The sequence below is a fragment of the Crocodylus porosus genome, unplaced genomic scaffold, assembly GCF_001723895.1.
Source record: "Crocodylus porosus isolate Cpor-Errol unplaced genomic scaffold, CroPor_comp1, whole genome shotgun sequence".
In the NCBI taxonomy this organism is placed as follows: domain Eukaryota; kingdom Metazoa; phylum Chordata; order Crocodylia; family Crocodylidae; genus Crocodylus; species Crocodylus porosus.
In genome coordinates, this window is record NW_017728948.1 from 34,095,330 (window position 1) to 34,112,953 (window position 17,624).

The following is a 17,624-nucleotide window of genomic DNA, read 5'->3' on the forward strand; positions in this document are numbered from 1 at the left end:
TTTATCACATTAGTTAGCAAATTAGTTAATCCTCAAAGAACAAGTGTGGGTACATTCATTCCAAGTTAACTTTTCTATCATTACATTCCCTATCTGTGAAGTGACCTGTCTGATGCCACACACAGAAAATAGTGGAGCCAGGAGGAAAACTCAAAAAAGTACCAGCATTTGGCTCTGCACTCAAAGCAGGAGGCTGTCTCAGAGACAGCACACTCCCTGAAGAAACAGATTTATCTCCCATTACTGGGATAAAAACTGTACCTTGCCAAACACGTGTTAAGGCCCTCCACCACAGCTCTGCCTCTTCAGCATTTTGCACTTGTACTGTTATTAAAAATTAAAGCATTGTCATGGAGTTAACCCAAGACAAAATTAAGTGGTTCACAGTACGGCATCCATGGATATTCTCCTATATTAGACTTACTTATCTCATTTTGTTGCTAGTGTGAAGCTGTGTTCTCCTATCTCTATATGTTATAGGATTTTCTATAATGCAATTCTGATGTATCTTTATATTTCAGCTTAGGTTGTGTTAGTAAGGCAGTGATTACTTTGAACCCCTCATGGTTCACACTTAGAAGAGTCAGTGGCTGAGAATTAGAATTTGACCTGGTTTGTGTTTTGGTCATATGGTGCTAAGAGGCCCAGAAGCCTGGGTCTGGCCAGACAATGATATATTTACATTTTAAGAAGCCTAACGCCTAGCTGGATCAGTTTAGGTTAGAGATCAGAAGGCAATATTTTACAGTTAGGGTGGCCAAAATCTGGAACCAACTTCCCAGGGAAGTAGTCCTCGCCCCTACCTTGGGCAAATTCAAGAGGAGATTGGATGATCACCTGTCTGGGGTCTTGTGAACCCAGCATTCATACCTGCCTGTGGCAGGGGGTCAGGCTAGATGATCTGTTCAGGTCTCTCCTGACCCTAACAACTATGAAACTATGAAACCTTGTCTGCCTATATCCTTAGACCAACATGGCTAAAACCTATACCTCTGGCATAGTGTGAGCCACCTAGAAATGACAGGGTGATATATGTTAATAACCATACTGGCAAAGGTGCTTAATCCATGCTAAAAAATATGGCTTGGTTTTTAGTCTTGCCAGGTACAAAGGAGAGGCAGAGTCCCCCAGCCCAGGAGGCTAGGTAAGACAAACTGAGAGGGGAATGCAGGAGGCCCTGATGGAAAGGATCAAAGCCACAGATTGCAATTAGACTCTTAAAGCTGGCTAAGGACTGCATCTTTGGATTTAAGGTGTAGGGTAAGAACAGGTCAATGTATTTTCTTTTACTTGTTTACTCATAAATCTCTCTGTTTACTCATAAATTTCTGCTTGTAACATATGGTTACTGGTTTCTTATGCTTCATGTTTTATAATAAAACACTTTCTTGCCTGTGGAAAGAGTAACTTCTGGGCAAGTTATATTCCAGGCTAACCTTCTCCATAGAGAGGGGGACCTATATTTTTTTTCTCTCATACCCTAAAAGTTGGGGCCACTTGAGGCCAGCAGAGGTCCCTTATTGCAGCTGCAGAGCCCATGTTAAAGATATAGGAACTGAGGTGCAGGGATATTAAGGATATGGAGATGTATTAGGACAACCTCAGTCTCTTCCTTGAAGCAAATGGCAGCTCAGTAAGAAGAAATTTGAGGGCCCTGGGGATCCCCCATGGATGGGTTTGTGACAAGCATATTGTTTATGAAGCCCACATTGGTGAGATGATATGCTTGTTCTTTGATCATATCAACTAGCAGTGAAATGGCTTGAGGTCTGACAGTGCTCCATACTATATATAGACTATATAGTGTCTATGTACTACATAGTTCCAGTGTTTCTCTGATTACAGTAGTAGCTTGTCAGTAAAGTTTCTAGGGTATGCTAATACAGAAAATATAGAGGCTACTTCCACAAACATCTGAGACAGAACAACATGTTTCTAATGTAAACTCCAGGGTGTATGAGGTCATATTTATCCCTAATAAGGAAGCATTGCAGGTTGATGGGTTTTGTACAGTTCACAGCCATGTAAATCTCTTCCGTTTTTGACATTGTTTTGCCTATATAAGGCATTATCATTTTCCACATATGCTGCTTCTGCTGTATCTTGGAGTTTTGATTTAGAGTTCATTCTTTTTCCTTTTTATATGTTGTGCCTGGCTTATATTTCAAGCCTTTACAATTCTGGTAATAAACAGGTATATTGTCTTTTAAACAAAAATTTAAGCGCTCTAGCACACATATAACAGTTTGGTTTTGTGGAGATGAGAACTCAAATAATGCTAATAAGAGTGCACCATAGAGACTGGGAGTCTGTTTTCATTGCATACAAGAATAACCTAACATTAGTAGCAGATGATTTTAATAATATAATATATAGATAATTTGTTTAGACTGCAGTACTCAGACAAACTTCATGCAAGTTTCTCTCCACTTTCTATTGATGGCATTTGCTATCTAAAATAAAAGCCAAAATGCTAAGCCATGCACTAGTATTATCCAATATTTCTCTCCATTCTTATGGAGCTGAATAATTAAGTACTGGAAATAGTGCTGACACATATTTGTTATACTACTAAGCCATGGCCTATTGAATGAAGATAACAGATACTTTAGTCTTCTGTTCATTGGCTTTCTGTGAAAATTAGATAGATTTCAGGAAGCTCTTCTGACATAGATATATGGCCTTATTCCAGACAATAGCAAAAATTCTGTGATGAACGTTGAGTCACAAAGTGAGTCATAATAAAGCCATATAGAATTTGAAAACTCAAATTTCTTGTCCTTTTTATTGCTAAATCCAAACAAAAACCCTCATTGACTTATTGTGATCTTTAAATGTAACGTTCTCAATTTTAAGGCTTGTCCATTTATTTTGAAGTGCTTTATATATAACCCTTTCCTCCCTCCCCCAAATCATGCTTGCACAGTAATATGGGGTTAATCTAAATTTCTAATCTTTAATCACATGTAGTGTGCTTAAAAATATACATTCTGAATACCTGTAGTGGTGCATTCATAATCAAAACTTGTGACATCATTTAACTTCTTATCCTGATAGTCTGCTGGACCAATACACAGGACATCAGAAACAGTGGAATTTGTCATCTTTAACCACAAAAACAACCACTTGGCTTTGCAGTCACACTCAAATTTATTTCCCCTTAAATCTCTAAAAAGACACACAGAAATAAACATATTTGAAATGATTGGTAGTAATAGGAAAACTGCAGAATTGTTAGCACCTTGATATTTAATTGTTTTGAATTGATTCTGAAAAAAATGGGAAGGATCTTCTATCTATCTTTCTGATTGTATTGTTCTTCACACCTCTGTCAAGTGTTGCTTACAGCAAATTTGGGCGCCAATCCTAAAACTGACCTATGTATTAATTAAATGGACTATCCATGTGTAAAGTCACTCACAGGCATAGACATAGACAGTAGGGCTGGAAGGGACCTCGGAAGATCATCAATTCCAGCCCCCCGCCCTGTTAGGAGGACTGGAACTACGATGTAGTAAATCCTCACAATGTGGTTGTCTACTGCAAGGCTGCTGTCCATTACCTTTGAGTCCTACTGAAATTTGTAAATTCCTTTACTTTATTATAGTCTTCCAGAGCAGTAGTAGTAGTGGTTGGCAGTAGTAGTCTTATCAGTAAAGCTTCTAGGGTAGGTTAATACAGAAAAGAGAGAAACTAATTCCACAAGCATTTGAAGCAGAACAGCATGTTTAGATTGGTAAAGTTTCACCATACATGCAATGTCTGGTTCATTCCAAAAAATGAGATCTCTGCTGTCTCAGGTATGTCTCCTGCCCTGGAGCCAGCTGATGATTTTTATAACTAGACTTTCCTGTTCTTTAACATATTTCGCTTTCCCTTGTTACTATATGAATATATAAGCAAACAATAAGGGAAACTGAACTGACTGAGTATACTGAAAAAAAATATTGACACTAAGGTCACGTCCAGATGAGTGCGAGCATGCAGTTTGCAGTTCCTCCCAACTGTTTGAGTTGCCGCCAGCTACATGCAGCACACATGCACCTGTTTGCCACACTGCTAATTTGCAGTGCAGCGCCAAAATTTGACACCAGGAAATCCTGGTATAAAAAAAAAACCTGCAAAAAAAGTGGCATGGCACACATGGCAGTAGTGTGCTCCACCAGAAATGGACCTTGGCCATCTGGAGCTATGTTTTGACTTCTGGCTAGGCTCCATGTGGCCAGATTAGTGCTGCTGCTGCCCCAGGAGGCCCCCAGGACCCAGGTAAGGCTGCTGGGGTCAGCACCAACCTCCCCTACCCCACCTAGCACAATTTGCTGTATGCCAGAGTGTGTGTATAGGGCATACTGGGGGCAGAAAGCAACAGCACAAATATGAGACACTGCTATTTGTGCCATGGGAAATGCAGACCCTTGCACATGTGTGCTCATCTGGATGCACCCTAACTAAGCAAAATACATGAAGGGGAAAAAACTGTTTCTCTCTAATCTCTTTCAACAATCATAATTTCAGGGGAGCCTTAGGTAATACTAATTAAAAAAAAGTTCAGACAAAGTATAATTATAAAGTTGATGGTGCCCCTTTTACTTTAAAATTTACATCAGAACCAGAAAATAAGATGCAATAATGCAGGTCCCGGCATTATTGTGCAAAATAATTCATAAAGTCTAATTTATAAGATTCTGTAGGGCCAACAATATTAAAATGTGAAAATCTAATGTGACACAATATGCATTTCTTTTTAATATGAATATTTTAGCTACTAAAAAAATGAAATTTAAAGCCAGATTAAAAGTCTCATAACAATAGAAAGCCAATATAAAGATTTTAATTACTTACAGTTCAATCAGAGAATCTAAGTCACTGAAGACATCCCTGGGCAGAGCTTTAAGTTGGTTGTTGGCCAAAGAACTAGAAAAGAAAGTTAGAACTCAACCTAATTATCATCTTGACTCCTACCCAATCTAATATCACATAAATAAAGCTAATGATTTGACAAGCCGAGCACTGATGGTAACTGCTAGAATCAAGAATGAGTTAAGTACTCAGCATGCTGTGGTTTGTGAAACTTTGTTATTGCCCAAGGACACAAATTGAAGCTTACTAGAAACAAAAGAGAAATAAGCCAAACTATTTCCATCACCACCAAGGTGGAATGAAACAATGAAGCAAACAAGTAGTAAATTGCTGAGAAGAAATTGAATGTTAATCCTTCTCTAATACGTAATATCTAATGTGTTAATGAGAACTCTTTTAGTGAGCAAAGATTGCATGGTCAGGTCCTAAGTGATTTGAGCATGTGTGTAAGACAGGTTAAAATTCTGTAGCACTACCAGAACAGTGATCATTTGTAAAGGACATGTATTGCTATTCACATTTGTTAATGGTCCAAGTTAGTTGACATACAGAGATTAAGATGGAAATGTCTTACGCAGCATGAAAACCAGTTATCTTCAAAAACATTTGGACTCTCAACATTAACAGTAAAAGCAATTACAGACGTGCCTTAAGCACAAGTCTTGGAATACCCAGCTTTATTCAAGTATAAATGATTTGTAATAAGTGTTAAACGACTTACAGATGAGTCAGATCACGAAGGCCACGGAATGCATTTCTTGAAATGGTTTCTATTTTGTTTCCTTCAATAAATCTATATAGAAAATAAAGATTTTTTTGGAATACCTAAAATTAACAATATTACTATTGTTTTAACCTGGAGCTTCCTAACCTCATAGGTGCTTTCATGGATTCTTTTGTGCCTGAAGCAGGAGAAATCTCAGGCTAGCTACTCACATTCCCCCTTTTCCCCCCTTATGAACAAACTGCAAGCAAGAAAACAGGTATTAGATAAAATGAGAGAGAGAATGCAAGTGAAAGAAGTGGAAGAAGAAGAAGAAAAAAAGATCACAGGCAATAAGCACACACTTATTCAGCGTTTCCTAAATAGCTAACCATCACATCTGGAGCCTGTTGGCTACAGAAAGCCAAGAAGAGAATGGTCTCCATGGCCCTTTGCAGTGTCATTTGGGAACTCAAGTATTGTAAGGAAAGATAGGCAGGGGTGTTAGAATCTTCTGAAGTGAACATTAGTATGAAGTCCAGTTTTTGTCTCATAAGTTCATGTAATTTTTATTTTCATGGCTTTTTAAATGCATATGGTGCTTCACAGAACATGTGGAGGCAGATCTTCTGCCCAGAGTAGTTATGGTCTAATGACTTGTCTACCCAGAGAAGTTCACACAAACCTGAGACACACTAACAGCTATATATTAGATGTTACTCTGAAGCCATGTCAGTAGTACCTGCTGTATTTCTCCAGATATCATCAGTTATTAGTCTTTGCATTCTTATGAGCAGATAGATCTGAGAACCTTGCCTTTTATTCAGCATTGCTTGCCATCCCAGTAGTTTTTATTACAATATTTCATCTCAAGGACTTCAATTCTCCCCAGAGGGCCAGGAGATCCATTCCCTATGCAGCAGGTACACAAGCCATAGCACAGTACTGTAGTGTAATACAGCTAGGTAGGTGCTGAATCCAGGAATGTACAGCTGGTTGCACACCAGCATTTAAAAAAAGGAGGTGACATTTGTTCACCATGATCCAAGAGAGCACACAGGAAAAAAGTCCAGTCAACCCTGATGGGGTGCAGAGCAGTGCAGGATGGCAAATGGAGGTCAGTCAAGGTATTGCATAGTAAAATGCTCCCACATGGCATGAGTATCTGTTAGCTTAATCAACTTTCAAGACGCAAAATACAGAATATGCACTATCTTACTATTTAAATACATACTAACAATTCTGCTGTCTTAGTGCAGGTATTTTCAACAGTCAGCAACTTAACTTAATGTCAAGTAAATTCCCCTGGGTAAGAGAGACTTAAGAACAAGACGAACAGAGGAAACAGCAGCGCAGGTAAGGAATTGGAAAGGGATACAAAAACAGTGAGAACAATTAAGATTAACCAACCTACAACATTTTAACATCTGATCCAAGGTCCTTAAAATTAGTGATGTGGTCATCACTAACAGTAACCTGGGAAATTGCACCCTGTTCCTCTAAGACCACACAATTGGAGTAAAAGAAGTGTTATAGAAATAATGTTGGGTTTGAGCTTACACACCAAACTCACTTGCCTGGAATTAATCTAATTGTTCTTGCCTTTTCATCATCTGTTTAGGTTCTCATACGGTGCCCATCACTGTAGTAGTCTGTGTCTTAATGATGGGAAACCCATTATATAGCCAGGGCACAGGAAAACATTCTGCCCATGTGAAAACAGCAGGATTTGCATGGTAATATATTTTACTGGATCAACTAGATACAGCATGTCATTATAACAAATCCCCATGATACTAGGAGAGAAGTTCATTAAAAATGGGTATTTTCTATAATAGGGTTAGCCAATTTTCTGCATCATAGTACTGAATTGCTCTTGAAATTGCTAGAAGTGGGAGTTTATTATAGACAGGGCTTATTATAATGAGGTTATATTGTGTTTGGGAGAGATGTTAAACAGATTTTCAGGTACAAAATGCCCTTCCTCAAGTTTGACCTCAAGCAGCACATTTAGTTGTGCCCAAAAGCTTATCTAACATCTCTTTGAGTCAACTAGTTCAGGGGTGCTCAACCTCCAGTTCACGGGCCAAATGAGGCTCATAAACCTATCATATCTGGCCAGTGGAGCTCCCCATGCATGGATCAGGAAATCTGGCAGTGGAGAAGCAGTGACCATTATTATTTCCCCTCTCCCCACTGCCAAATTCCCAGACCCCAAGCCCCAAGCAGCATGAGCTGGGCTGGGCTGGGCCAGGCTGCAACCCATTCCCCTGTAGGGCTGGGCCACACTTCCCTCACTTCTGGGTTGAGGCTGGGACACACCTCCTTCCCTCTCTGGGGGGCCAGTTTGGGGCCTGGCCATGCCCCCCTGTCTGCAGGGCTGGGTCATGCCTCCCTCCCTCTCTTTGGGCTGGCTGGATTCTGGCCATGCCTCCATTCCCCAATGAGCTTGTCTATACTCCTTCCCACCCACTGGGGCTGGGCTATGCCCCCTTCCCTCCCTGTGGGCCCAGGTTGAGACCTGACCCCCCACACCCTCCCCTCTGCTGGAGCAAGGTCACATCCCCTTCCCTCTCCATGGGACCAGGACAAGCTCTATCCCTTGAGGAGCTATGATGGGGCCTGCCTAGTGCCTACTTCCTGCCCTTCTCTATGTGGCCAGATGGTACCTGCTGTGCCTGCTGCCTACTTAAGGGAGAAACCTAATCACTGAATCCTGTCTTGAAGTAATTTTTCAGTAGGGATGCACCTATCAATGCTACTCAGTAATGACTGAAAATATGTAATCTAGTCTTTTTTTGGAGCACATTAATATTATAAACACTAAATATTAATCCATAGATTAATATTTCAGTTATTTTAGAAATATTTATGTGCACACTGTTTGTACCAGAGGCGCTCTAGAGCTATTTTGGCCATCTGCTTTTGTTGTCCTCCTCCTTAATCTCTTCTTTTGTACACAGAGAAACTATTTCTTTCCCATTTGTCACAGGGTTTCCTTATTCTGTATTGTGGCTTGGTTATTGATATCTGAGAGAAACTAAATTACTGTAGTAATAATTATGCTTAATGGAGGACATATAGGTGTGTAGATTCAATTCACATAAGGTGGAGGTGAGGTTTCTTGGTAGGAAGAAACATTCTGAGGAATTGGCAGAGACAATGACCACAGCCTCAGCTGCCTGGCAGTTGCTCGCTGGGGCAGATTTGGGGTCTTACAGAACTTATCTCTGTTTCTTGGTTTCTAGTAATCAACTGTGGACCAAAATGCTGCCTTTTATCAATGGACTAAGACAGTGGTTTTCAGCCTTTTTGATTTGCAGACCCCTAAAAAAAATTCAAATGGAGGTACAGACCCCTTTGGAAATTTCAGATGGATATGTGGACCCCTTTGCATTGTGTGTGTGGGTATTCACATACTTTTCATTGATTATAGTCATCCTATGTGGACCCATTAGGCAGAGCTTGTAGACCCCCGGGGGTCTGCAGCCCACAGGATGAAAACCACTGGATTAAGAGACCAAGTCTTTTTCTTTTAAAAGTAGACCTGACTACAGTTATCCCTGCATATCTCTGTGTCTATCACTAAAAACATGAGCTGTACCTTGGATTCCTCATGAGCACCTTTTGCATATTTAAAGCAATCTGCACCATGCTAAGATGTGAAGCTTTTCAAGCTCTTTCCTTTCCCAAGTATTTTACATTTTACCTGCAGCACTGATGAATGTGCAGACAGCCCTTGTCATCACTGAAAAGTCCAGGGCAGCACAATCATGGATTGTAGCATATGCTGTTTACTATATAATGTACTAAATTCCTACTCTGTTAATTTTAAGGCTGACTGGTTCTCTATGACAAAGTATTAGTTCTTTCCAAACTGGTATCATCAATTGCCTTCAGAGTTGCAAAGATACTAGCAAGGTTTAGTGCTTGTAACACTACTTCTTTCTTTAGGCAGGAATATAATGGTAAGAATCTATACCAGAGAAAGGTTGTCATTCAGCTCTTAAAAATAACTGAAGAGGTATATCTTTTATCCAGAATGTGGTCTGCTGATTTCCGATAAGAAAGCCGATGAAACTTGAAAAATTCCTTTGAATATGAATTGAGAAGAATTTGGTAACAGCATTAATATAAAGAGAAAGAAGGGCATATGGGTACATTGGAGATAAGCAAGGACAAATAAGTCAGAAATAAAGGGAAGAAGTAAACTATGTTAAGAGGGCAGGGCAGGGTGCCACCTTAGTGACTAACTCATTCAGAAAGGTATACACTTTCTTAGGTAACAGCACCCTACTTTGTCAGATGCTATGAATGGATAGAGTACAGGGGTACTAAACAGAAAGTAATGAAGAATGAATGAAAAAAACCCAGCTCTGGATGACAGAGGATACTGTGGCCAGTGTGGGCAGTCACCCTGGCATGCTGTGCTTCACCTGCTAGGTGTTATCAGCAAATAATGAAGCATTTATTGAGTCTCCAAAACTCAACACAAACTGAGCTGGCCTGCAAATCTAGCACCAGTTCTTGCTCAGCAGCACCATTTCAGTGCACTGTGTTTTTTCAGAGTCTCGCCACATTCAAATACATTTCACATATACTCTGAAACCACTGGAAAAAAATTGTAGGCAGCTGTACAAGACTTTTGCCCAGGAAATGGGACATCAATCCCTCCATTCTCCTTGCCCCTAATAATCACAGTAAAGACTGTTTCTCCAAGGCAGGAGAGTCTTGGCAACTCATTGAACCATTTGATTCATAAAACACTAGTGAATACATAAAATATAGAACTCACAGGTATTCTAGATGGAAAAGACCAGCAAAGGCATCATCTCGTATGACGGTAAAGGAGTTAGAGTTCAGCAAGCTGAAAATGGAGAGAGATATTAGGAAAGCTATTAAAACCTGGCACACAGGATAATGCCAGTTCTGTTTATTGACCGTGACCAGACTAATCTTACTGACTCAGATCCAGATTGTCCCGTCAGTGAAGCACGCATAAAATATTATGGAGTGTCCTGTAAAAAAAAAAGAAATATAATGACCCCATTTAATGTTTCCTACTCTTTCAAAAAGATGCTACATGTATCATCCGCCTTGGTTGAATGAACCTAGACCTAGATCTTCTGGTTTTATAAAGCTACTTCATGCCATATAGTTATGCAAAGTTGTTCTGAAGGGGCCAGAGATAATCAGTGGAGATTTCCAACTGTGTGGAGAGAGAGAGACTCCCAGCACAAATCTGATGGTGTTGGCTCTGTCACACACTACGCAGGCTCCCTCAGGAACCTTAGGTTGAGTTAGTGATGCATGGGAGCCCTTCTAACTTGTGCTGTGAGAAGTTGGGGAGCAGAAAGGTAAAACCAGTTGCCAGCAAAATCCCTTTTCCAATGTGTCTGAGCTTTGGGATGAAGAATCTGCCCTGTTATGCTTACAAATCACACGCAAGGAAGTATCCAATCAAAAATATTCTCTTTTTTATTCCATTGATCGAATGAACAGGAAACCCCACTCAAAGGACATAACAATTCCAAAAGCTCACCAGGGCTCTCAGCTCTAAGTGAATATGTCTGCATTAATCACTTATTATAACCACTTATTAATCTTCCCTTTGTACTGTTTTGGGCATTTTACTAAAATTAATTTGGAAAGCTAATGAACATGAAATGCAAACTTTCCCTATGATCCTGGGCTATTATGTTAATTCTAGACAAATACTCTTTAAATTATCCCAGAGAAATCTGAGAAAGATTCAAATTGCAATTAAAAATAAATCCTTCTATTTCTATTTTAGCTTGATTCCCACCACATGAGATACAATACCAAAGACTACAAATATTCAGTTAATAATTTAAGCTATGTCTCCTGTATTACTTAGTTTCTCACAATTACAGTATACAGTCAGAAAAAAATTGTCACAAGGCCAAGAAAAGTGGCTGGGGATTGCAGTGAAATGCCCTTGCCAATTCTCATCTCCCCAGTAAAATCAGCCAGCTAACCAAGCCACAGCACTTCCTTCTCCCCATGTAGATAGTCTGTCATACCTACCCGATTGCTGCTGGCAATCCCAGCACTGAAAATAAATGGGTTCCCCGCTCTACTCTGACTCCCTGCCTCTTCTCTCCCTCCTAATAAGAAGCAGCTGTTCCAGCTGTCAAAGCTCCTATTTTCCCTCCACTTTGGACCCTGGGTCATAGACATCTCTTCCTTTCACACGTTGGCCTTCAACAGGGTACAGACCCATAACTTGCCAGCTCCTCGAAATGACAGGCAGACCAGGTCCTCCCTCCCCTTGTCTCATCTTTCCATGTGTGAGCTCCTCAGGTTGTTCTTGAAGTGTAAGGAACTAGGCACTGTGCTGAGCTTATGATCAAATTTTCTTTGCCCCAAGATGTCTGATAAGGCACCTGGTGAGCATGCACTGACCTTAGCTCTGCTCTACACTCTTAATAAAGGGAGGAAGCCAGCAGCTTTGCCTTCTCCTGCCTTTGACCCGTCTATAGCAGAAAAATGCTGTATGTTAGAAAACATGTCACCTTATACAATGTTAAACTTGTTTACACTTGCCTGCACCACTTCTCTCAGCACAGACAAAACCAGTGCTATTTTAGAGGGTAGTAACTGGTTAGTTACCATGTTTTCTAATTCAAGGCATTTAGAAGCCATTAATATAAGTCAAAGTTCCTGTCAAACTGCTCCATATTCTCCCTTTCCTGACTGTACTGCATGGTACCACATGGACTTTACTCCATGGTACCATGGTCCTCATTCCTCATTTCTTTCTTCCACTCTCTAGAGCTCTCTCTATTGCGCTGCTAGAAAGAAGGCAGAAGCATTGGGGGGCATAAAGGCATCTGACACAGTTGTGTTTATCCAAAAAAGAAAGGAGACTTAACAGAGACCTGTTACCTCCTCTTTACATGGTGCCACTGGAAAGCATGGGCACACAGACTAGTTACCACAAGGCAGAAGGGTAGCTGCTCCACAATAAGATACCATCGCTTGATCAGGGGGCAGCAGTTTCTGTACCTCATCTGATAAATGTTTTAATACCAGAGAGATGCAGGGCAGTGCTTGTGTTCATATACTGATATGCCAAAATAAATTCAAGAGGCTCATCTTTATTGAGATAAAACCCTAGCATCCACCTTCTGTGATCTAGGTCACTGACTGTGAGTCCCCAGCAGTGGAATATATATGGACAAGTACTCAGAGAGAAGAAGCAGTTATTTATCCTGGGGAGAAAGAACCAGCACCATACCTACAGGCTGGGGAACTCCTTTCTCATCAGTACAGAGGCAGAAAAGGATCTTGGAGTCATCATTGATGCCAAAATGAACATGGGCCGGCAGTGTGGGGATGCAGTCAGGAAGGCCAACCACACCTTGTCATGCATCCACAGATGCATCTCGAGCAGGTCCAAGGAGGTGATCCTCCCCCTCTATGCGGCACTGGTCAGGCCGCAGCTGGAGTACTGTGTCCAGTTCTGGGCGCCACACTTCAGGAGGGATGTGGACAACATGGAGAGGGTCCAGAGGAGGGCCACTCACATGATCAGGGGGCAGCAGGGCAGGCCCTATGAGGAGAGGCTATGGGACCTGAACCTGTTCAGCCTCCACAAGAGAAGGCTGAGGGAGGATCTAGTGGCCTTTTACAAACTAGTCAGAGGGGACCAGCAGGCATTGGGGGAGTCCCCGTTCCCCTGAGCACTACCAGGAGTGACTAGAAATAACGGTCACAAGCTGGCAGAGGGGAGATTCGGACTAGACACCAGGAAACGCTACTTCACGGTCAGGGCAGCTAGGATCTGGAACCAACTTCCAAGAGAAGTGGTGCTGGCCTCTACCCTGGGGGTCTTTAAGAGGAGGTTAGATGAACACCTTGCTGGGGTCGTTTGACCCCAGTACTCTTTCCTGTCATGACAGGGGGTCAGACTTGATGATCTGCTCGGGTCCCTTCCAACCCTATCGACTATGAAACTGTGAAACTATAAAAGCATGCCTGTGGCAAATACCACAGAGCACCTAATAGTCCCCATCCTACACAATTTATCAAGAGGTAACTAGTTGGTGAGCATATACCCACAGGTAACTACAGTTTCAACTGATCTATTTATGGTGGGTTTTTCGCTTCCATTCCTATAGTGACTTACAGTCTCCTAACATAGGGGTTTTCAAGCAGGGGTATGCATTTCAACCAGGGGTATGCATTGGGGACACCTCCCCTCTCCTCCCTCCCAGGTCACTGATTGCTGAGGGACTCCTTCCTTCTCAACCAGCAGCCGAGGGTACACTGACCCAAAAAGGTTGAAAACCCCTGTCCTAACATATTTACCCTATTATACCTCTCTGTGACTGGGATAAAGAATTTATTTATTTGTTTGTTTATTTTCACTGAGATGGGGCACTGAGGTACAGAGAGCATATCTGCACTGCTGGCAGGAAGTATGGCTACAGCACAGGCATACCGGAGTGAACCAGGTGAAAAGCACGGTGGCCTGCATGTCAGTGTTGACTAGCCAACTGAGTGAGCACTACAGGTCCCCACTGGGCTTGTCCACTTCACTTCTATCACCATTCAAGCCAGCTACACTGAAGATAGCTGGAGTATGTCTAGTTGTACTACAAACGGACTCCCAATCCCAGTGGAGACATTCCCTGAGTGACTTGCATGAGGTAACACAGGAAGCTACACTTCCCAGCCCTTAGGGAGACCACCCTTCCCACAAAACAGTCAGCACTTCGGTGGAATTTGGACCTACAAATTCCCCTCTCCAATGCATATAGATGATCTGGACTCCAATGATCTGTTCTCCTTCCATGTGCACTTAAGTCACCCCCTGCTACCAATAAATCTCACCATGTTAATGACAGATTCGTTAGCATAGGAGGAACACAGTGCTGGAGTCCCACTGATCATGCGACTCCAAGAGGGGCTGATGCCCTAAACCTTTTTACTATTTTTTTTTTAAATATAATTTGTGTCCAAGGCCAAATTAGCCAAAACTAATTTCAAAGCCAAGATTCCAGGACCATAAGTGGCCCTAATACCGGCAAACATCCTTCACCTGCACCTGGGGCTTCAGATGTTTCCAAAACCTTTGGCAGGCATCCTACTTGCAGGCCCAAGCCTTGGGATTCGGATGCCCCTGAGTTTTGCTTGCCTAAGGCCCTAAGGCCTTTGGAGGTTGCAAGCAAGGGAGGAGACTCTCATTTCCATAAAGTGGGCTCAAAGCCACTACACCTTGGCGGGTACTGAACCACACTAGAAGAGCAGTTCTTCTACGAAGCAGTTCAGGAAAACTGCCTTCTTGGACACAGATACATGGTATTTCCCCTGCCAGGTTAAGAGGCCACTATGCTTGATCAGAGCTTTCAAGAGGCTGACCTTTTCACTATGGATTTTTAACTACAAAGAATTTAAAACATCAGTAAATTAACACCTATGGCAAATTCAGCCCTGGTGCACTGTAACATCCCTGAAGTTAATGGAGAGGATATAGGTTACCATGTTAGCTAGAGATGTGTTTTGTTCAGAAGTGCAATACTTACAGGAGCTGCAGAGAAGGCAGATGAGAAAACATTCTGTCCTTGATTTCAGAAAAGGTTCCATTCACCAGGCTCCTAACAGAATAAAGTAGGAAAATCCAACAATTATACAAAACTAATTCTCATCATCTCTTCTGTTAGCCAATATCCAGTACTCTCTCCCATTGGTTGGCCCACCCTCTTTTTATGAAAGTCCAATAAAATTAACCAATTGTCATGTTTACAGCATGTCTAATCCTGTTCCTGCTCCTGCTTTCCTATGCTACACTTTGACACTGTAGCCCTTCTCACCGTATCCTCCATCAATCTTTAATAACATGTACTTTCTGCCCCTTGGCAACCTCCCTCCAGAAAAAGACTGGGGGGAAGGGGAGGGTTGCTTTATCTGCCACTTGTGTTTTTGGATTTTTACAGACAAGAATGAAAGGAGAAAAAAGGAGGATGAGGAAAGCACATGAGAAAAGAAAATGAGTATATGTGTTAAAAAGGATTAACCGAGACTGGAACTTAAAGACTCATGAGATTTAAAAGTAGCATGAGTTAAAAACTCCATTTCCAGTTTCACTCGCATTAGAAATGCAACGAACTCTCAGTCAAGTTCCAGAAGTCTGTGCAGCCTTTTCTCCCAATGTAGGAATGCCAGATAAACTAATTACCAGGGAGTAAATCTTTCTCTAATTCTACAGCACTTTAATATGGCCACTTGCCATCTCCCTAGGTATTTCAGATTGACACCATGGTATGTACGGACAGACACACATACATTTTCATTCCTTTGCCTAACTGCTGTAAAACAGGATAATCAAGGATTCTCATTGATTAAAGCTCTTTCAGATTTAAAAAAAAAATCAAACTCCTTTGCAGCTGCCTGGCAGTGCAATACTTCAGCAATGGAAAACACTGCCACACACTAATTACACTGCCCATTACTGGGGTATGGACATCTGTCACGGAGCCAGCTGGGAAGCTAAACCCCCAACTTAAGCAAAAGAAACACAAAGCACAAAGAAGGAAGGTGGGGACCCCCTGCAAGCCTGCTGCTCAAGAGAGCTCTGGTGTATTAAGATTTAACTTACAAGGAGCTGATGTCGCTGGGAACGATTCGTGGCACACCAGGGGATCCCACACAAATAATGGATTCTTTGGTGCAGCTGCATGTGCCAGGGCATCGGACTGGTTTCTTCACCTGGGCACGCTGCAGTAGGCATGCTGCCGCCAGAACCAGGAGCCAGAGGGAACCACCACTGCAGCCACTGCCTCGTAGGAGAGCCATACTGTTCCCTCCTCCTCTTCCTCGTGGTCCCTTTTTGGCCCTGCACCCTTGGCCCACGCACTGCTACTGCTGCTACTGTGGAACAGGAGCAGGAGCCAGGCAGCATGCTGCACTCTTATGCTCAGGCTGAATGTCTCTGCAGCAGAAGCAGCAGCAGCAGCAGCACCGGGGCTGCTGCACTAAGCTCCTTCCTCCTGACATCAGCACTTCAGCTGCAGCCTTTTCTGTCCAATGAATAATTTATCAAAGGCTCCATTGCGAGGGAGAGTTTAAAAATAATCCCCCAAGTAACCGGGGCTCAAAGGACTCTGTTTCACTTTCCCATCCTCCATCCCTTGGCTTCTCCTTGAATGCTGGAGCTGGGGGAGGAGGAGACTAGGTGACCTTGGGGGATATATATGCCATACACGCAACTAGGACCAAATGTTTGTTCTGTATGCTACAGCGGTGCAGTGCATCCCCCTGCTGCTCCCACTGACTTGGGACAAGAGGGGGACTCCAGGCTGCACAAACAGACATGTTTTCAAGCAGCATGTTAGCTCCTGTGTGCAAGGATAGGATGAAGTGATCTACTTAATCATGAAAATGACCCACCAAATCCCAGCCTTAACGGAAACAGCACTAATGCCACTGGCAAACCTTAGACACTTTTCAGTGATTCCCTCAATTCTTTTTCTTCATAACAGCCTTAATGCTGACAAAATGCTCCATGCTGTGCAATACCCGTGCATGACAGCAGCCCCGCCCCAAGCCGTCTAAATGACTGACAGACAAAAGACAATGTACACTAGGATACTTGGCAGTGGGAAAATAACCTAGGGGATTATCATTTTACACTTCAGCCTTATTCCAGTTTCACAGCCAGTGGGGCACAGCAAAAGAAGTGAATTTACAGTAACAGGAGGAGTGAAAAAGCAATGGTGGGAGAACTTGGTGCCCAAGGACTGGCTGTGTGGGGAACTGCATGGAGAAAGTGGAGGACAAAGAAAACAAATGGGACACCACTTGTGAAGCAGAGCTCCACTCAGGAATATGATGGGAAAAAAGGTCTGAACTAAAAGTTCAGGCAGACACACTATGACCTCTAAGGTGAGAAAAAGAAGCCACTCTCTTACTGATGTTACAGATCTGCTAGATGTTTTAGCCATGCAAGTAACAGCATCCTTGCCCTTAGAAGTAAGACTAGGGTAGGGGTCAGCAACATTGTTGGACAGAGTGCCAAAAACACCCACAACCTCAA

General features: G+C 42.3%; 1 protein-coding gene across 1 annotated transcript in view; it reads right to left on the bottom strand.

The window, feature by feature from the left end:
* Positions 1-16,652, bottom strand: part of LGI2 (leucine rich repeat LGI family member 2) — a 31,112-nt gene extending 14,460 nt beyond the window's left edge. Inside the window, exons 1-6 of the mRNA XM_019552720.1 lie at positions 16,188-16,652; positions 15,115-15,186; positions 10,359-10,430; positions 5,582-5,653; positions 4,843-4,914; positions 2,999-3,168 (exon numbers count right to left, since the gene is read on the bottom strand). Of these exons, the coding sequence (XP_019408265.1) occupies positions 2,999-3,168; positions 4,843-4,914; positions 5,582-5,653; positions 10,359-10,430; positions 15,115-15,186; positions 16,188-16,384 (655 nt within the window). The 5' untranslated portion in view covers positions 16,385-16,652. The remainder of the gene's footprint in view (positions 1-2,998; positions 3,169-4,842; positions 4,915-5,581; positions 5,654-10,358; positions 10,431-15,114; positions 15,187-16,187) is intronic.
* Positions 16,653-17,624: the final 972 nt, after the last annotated feature.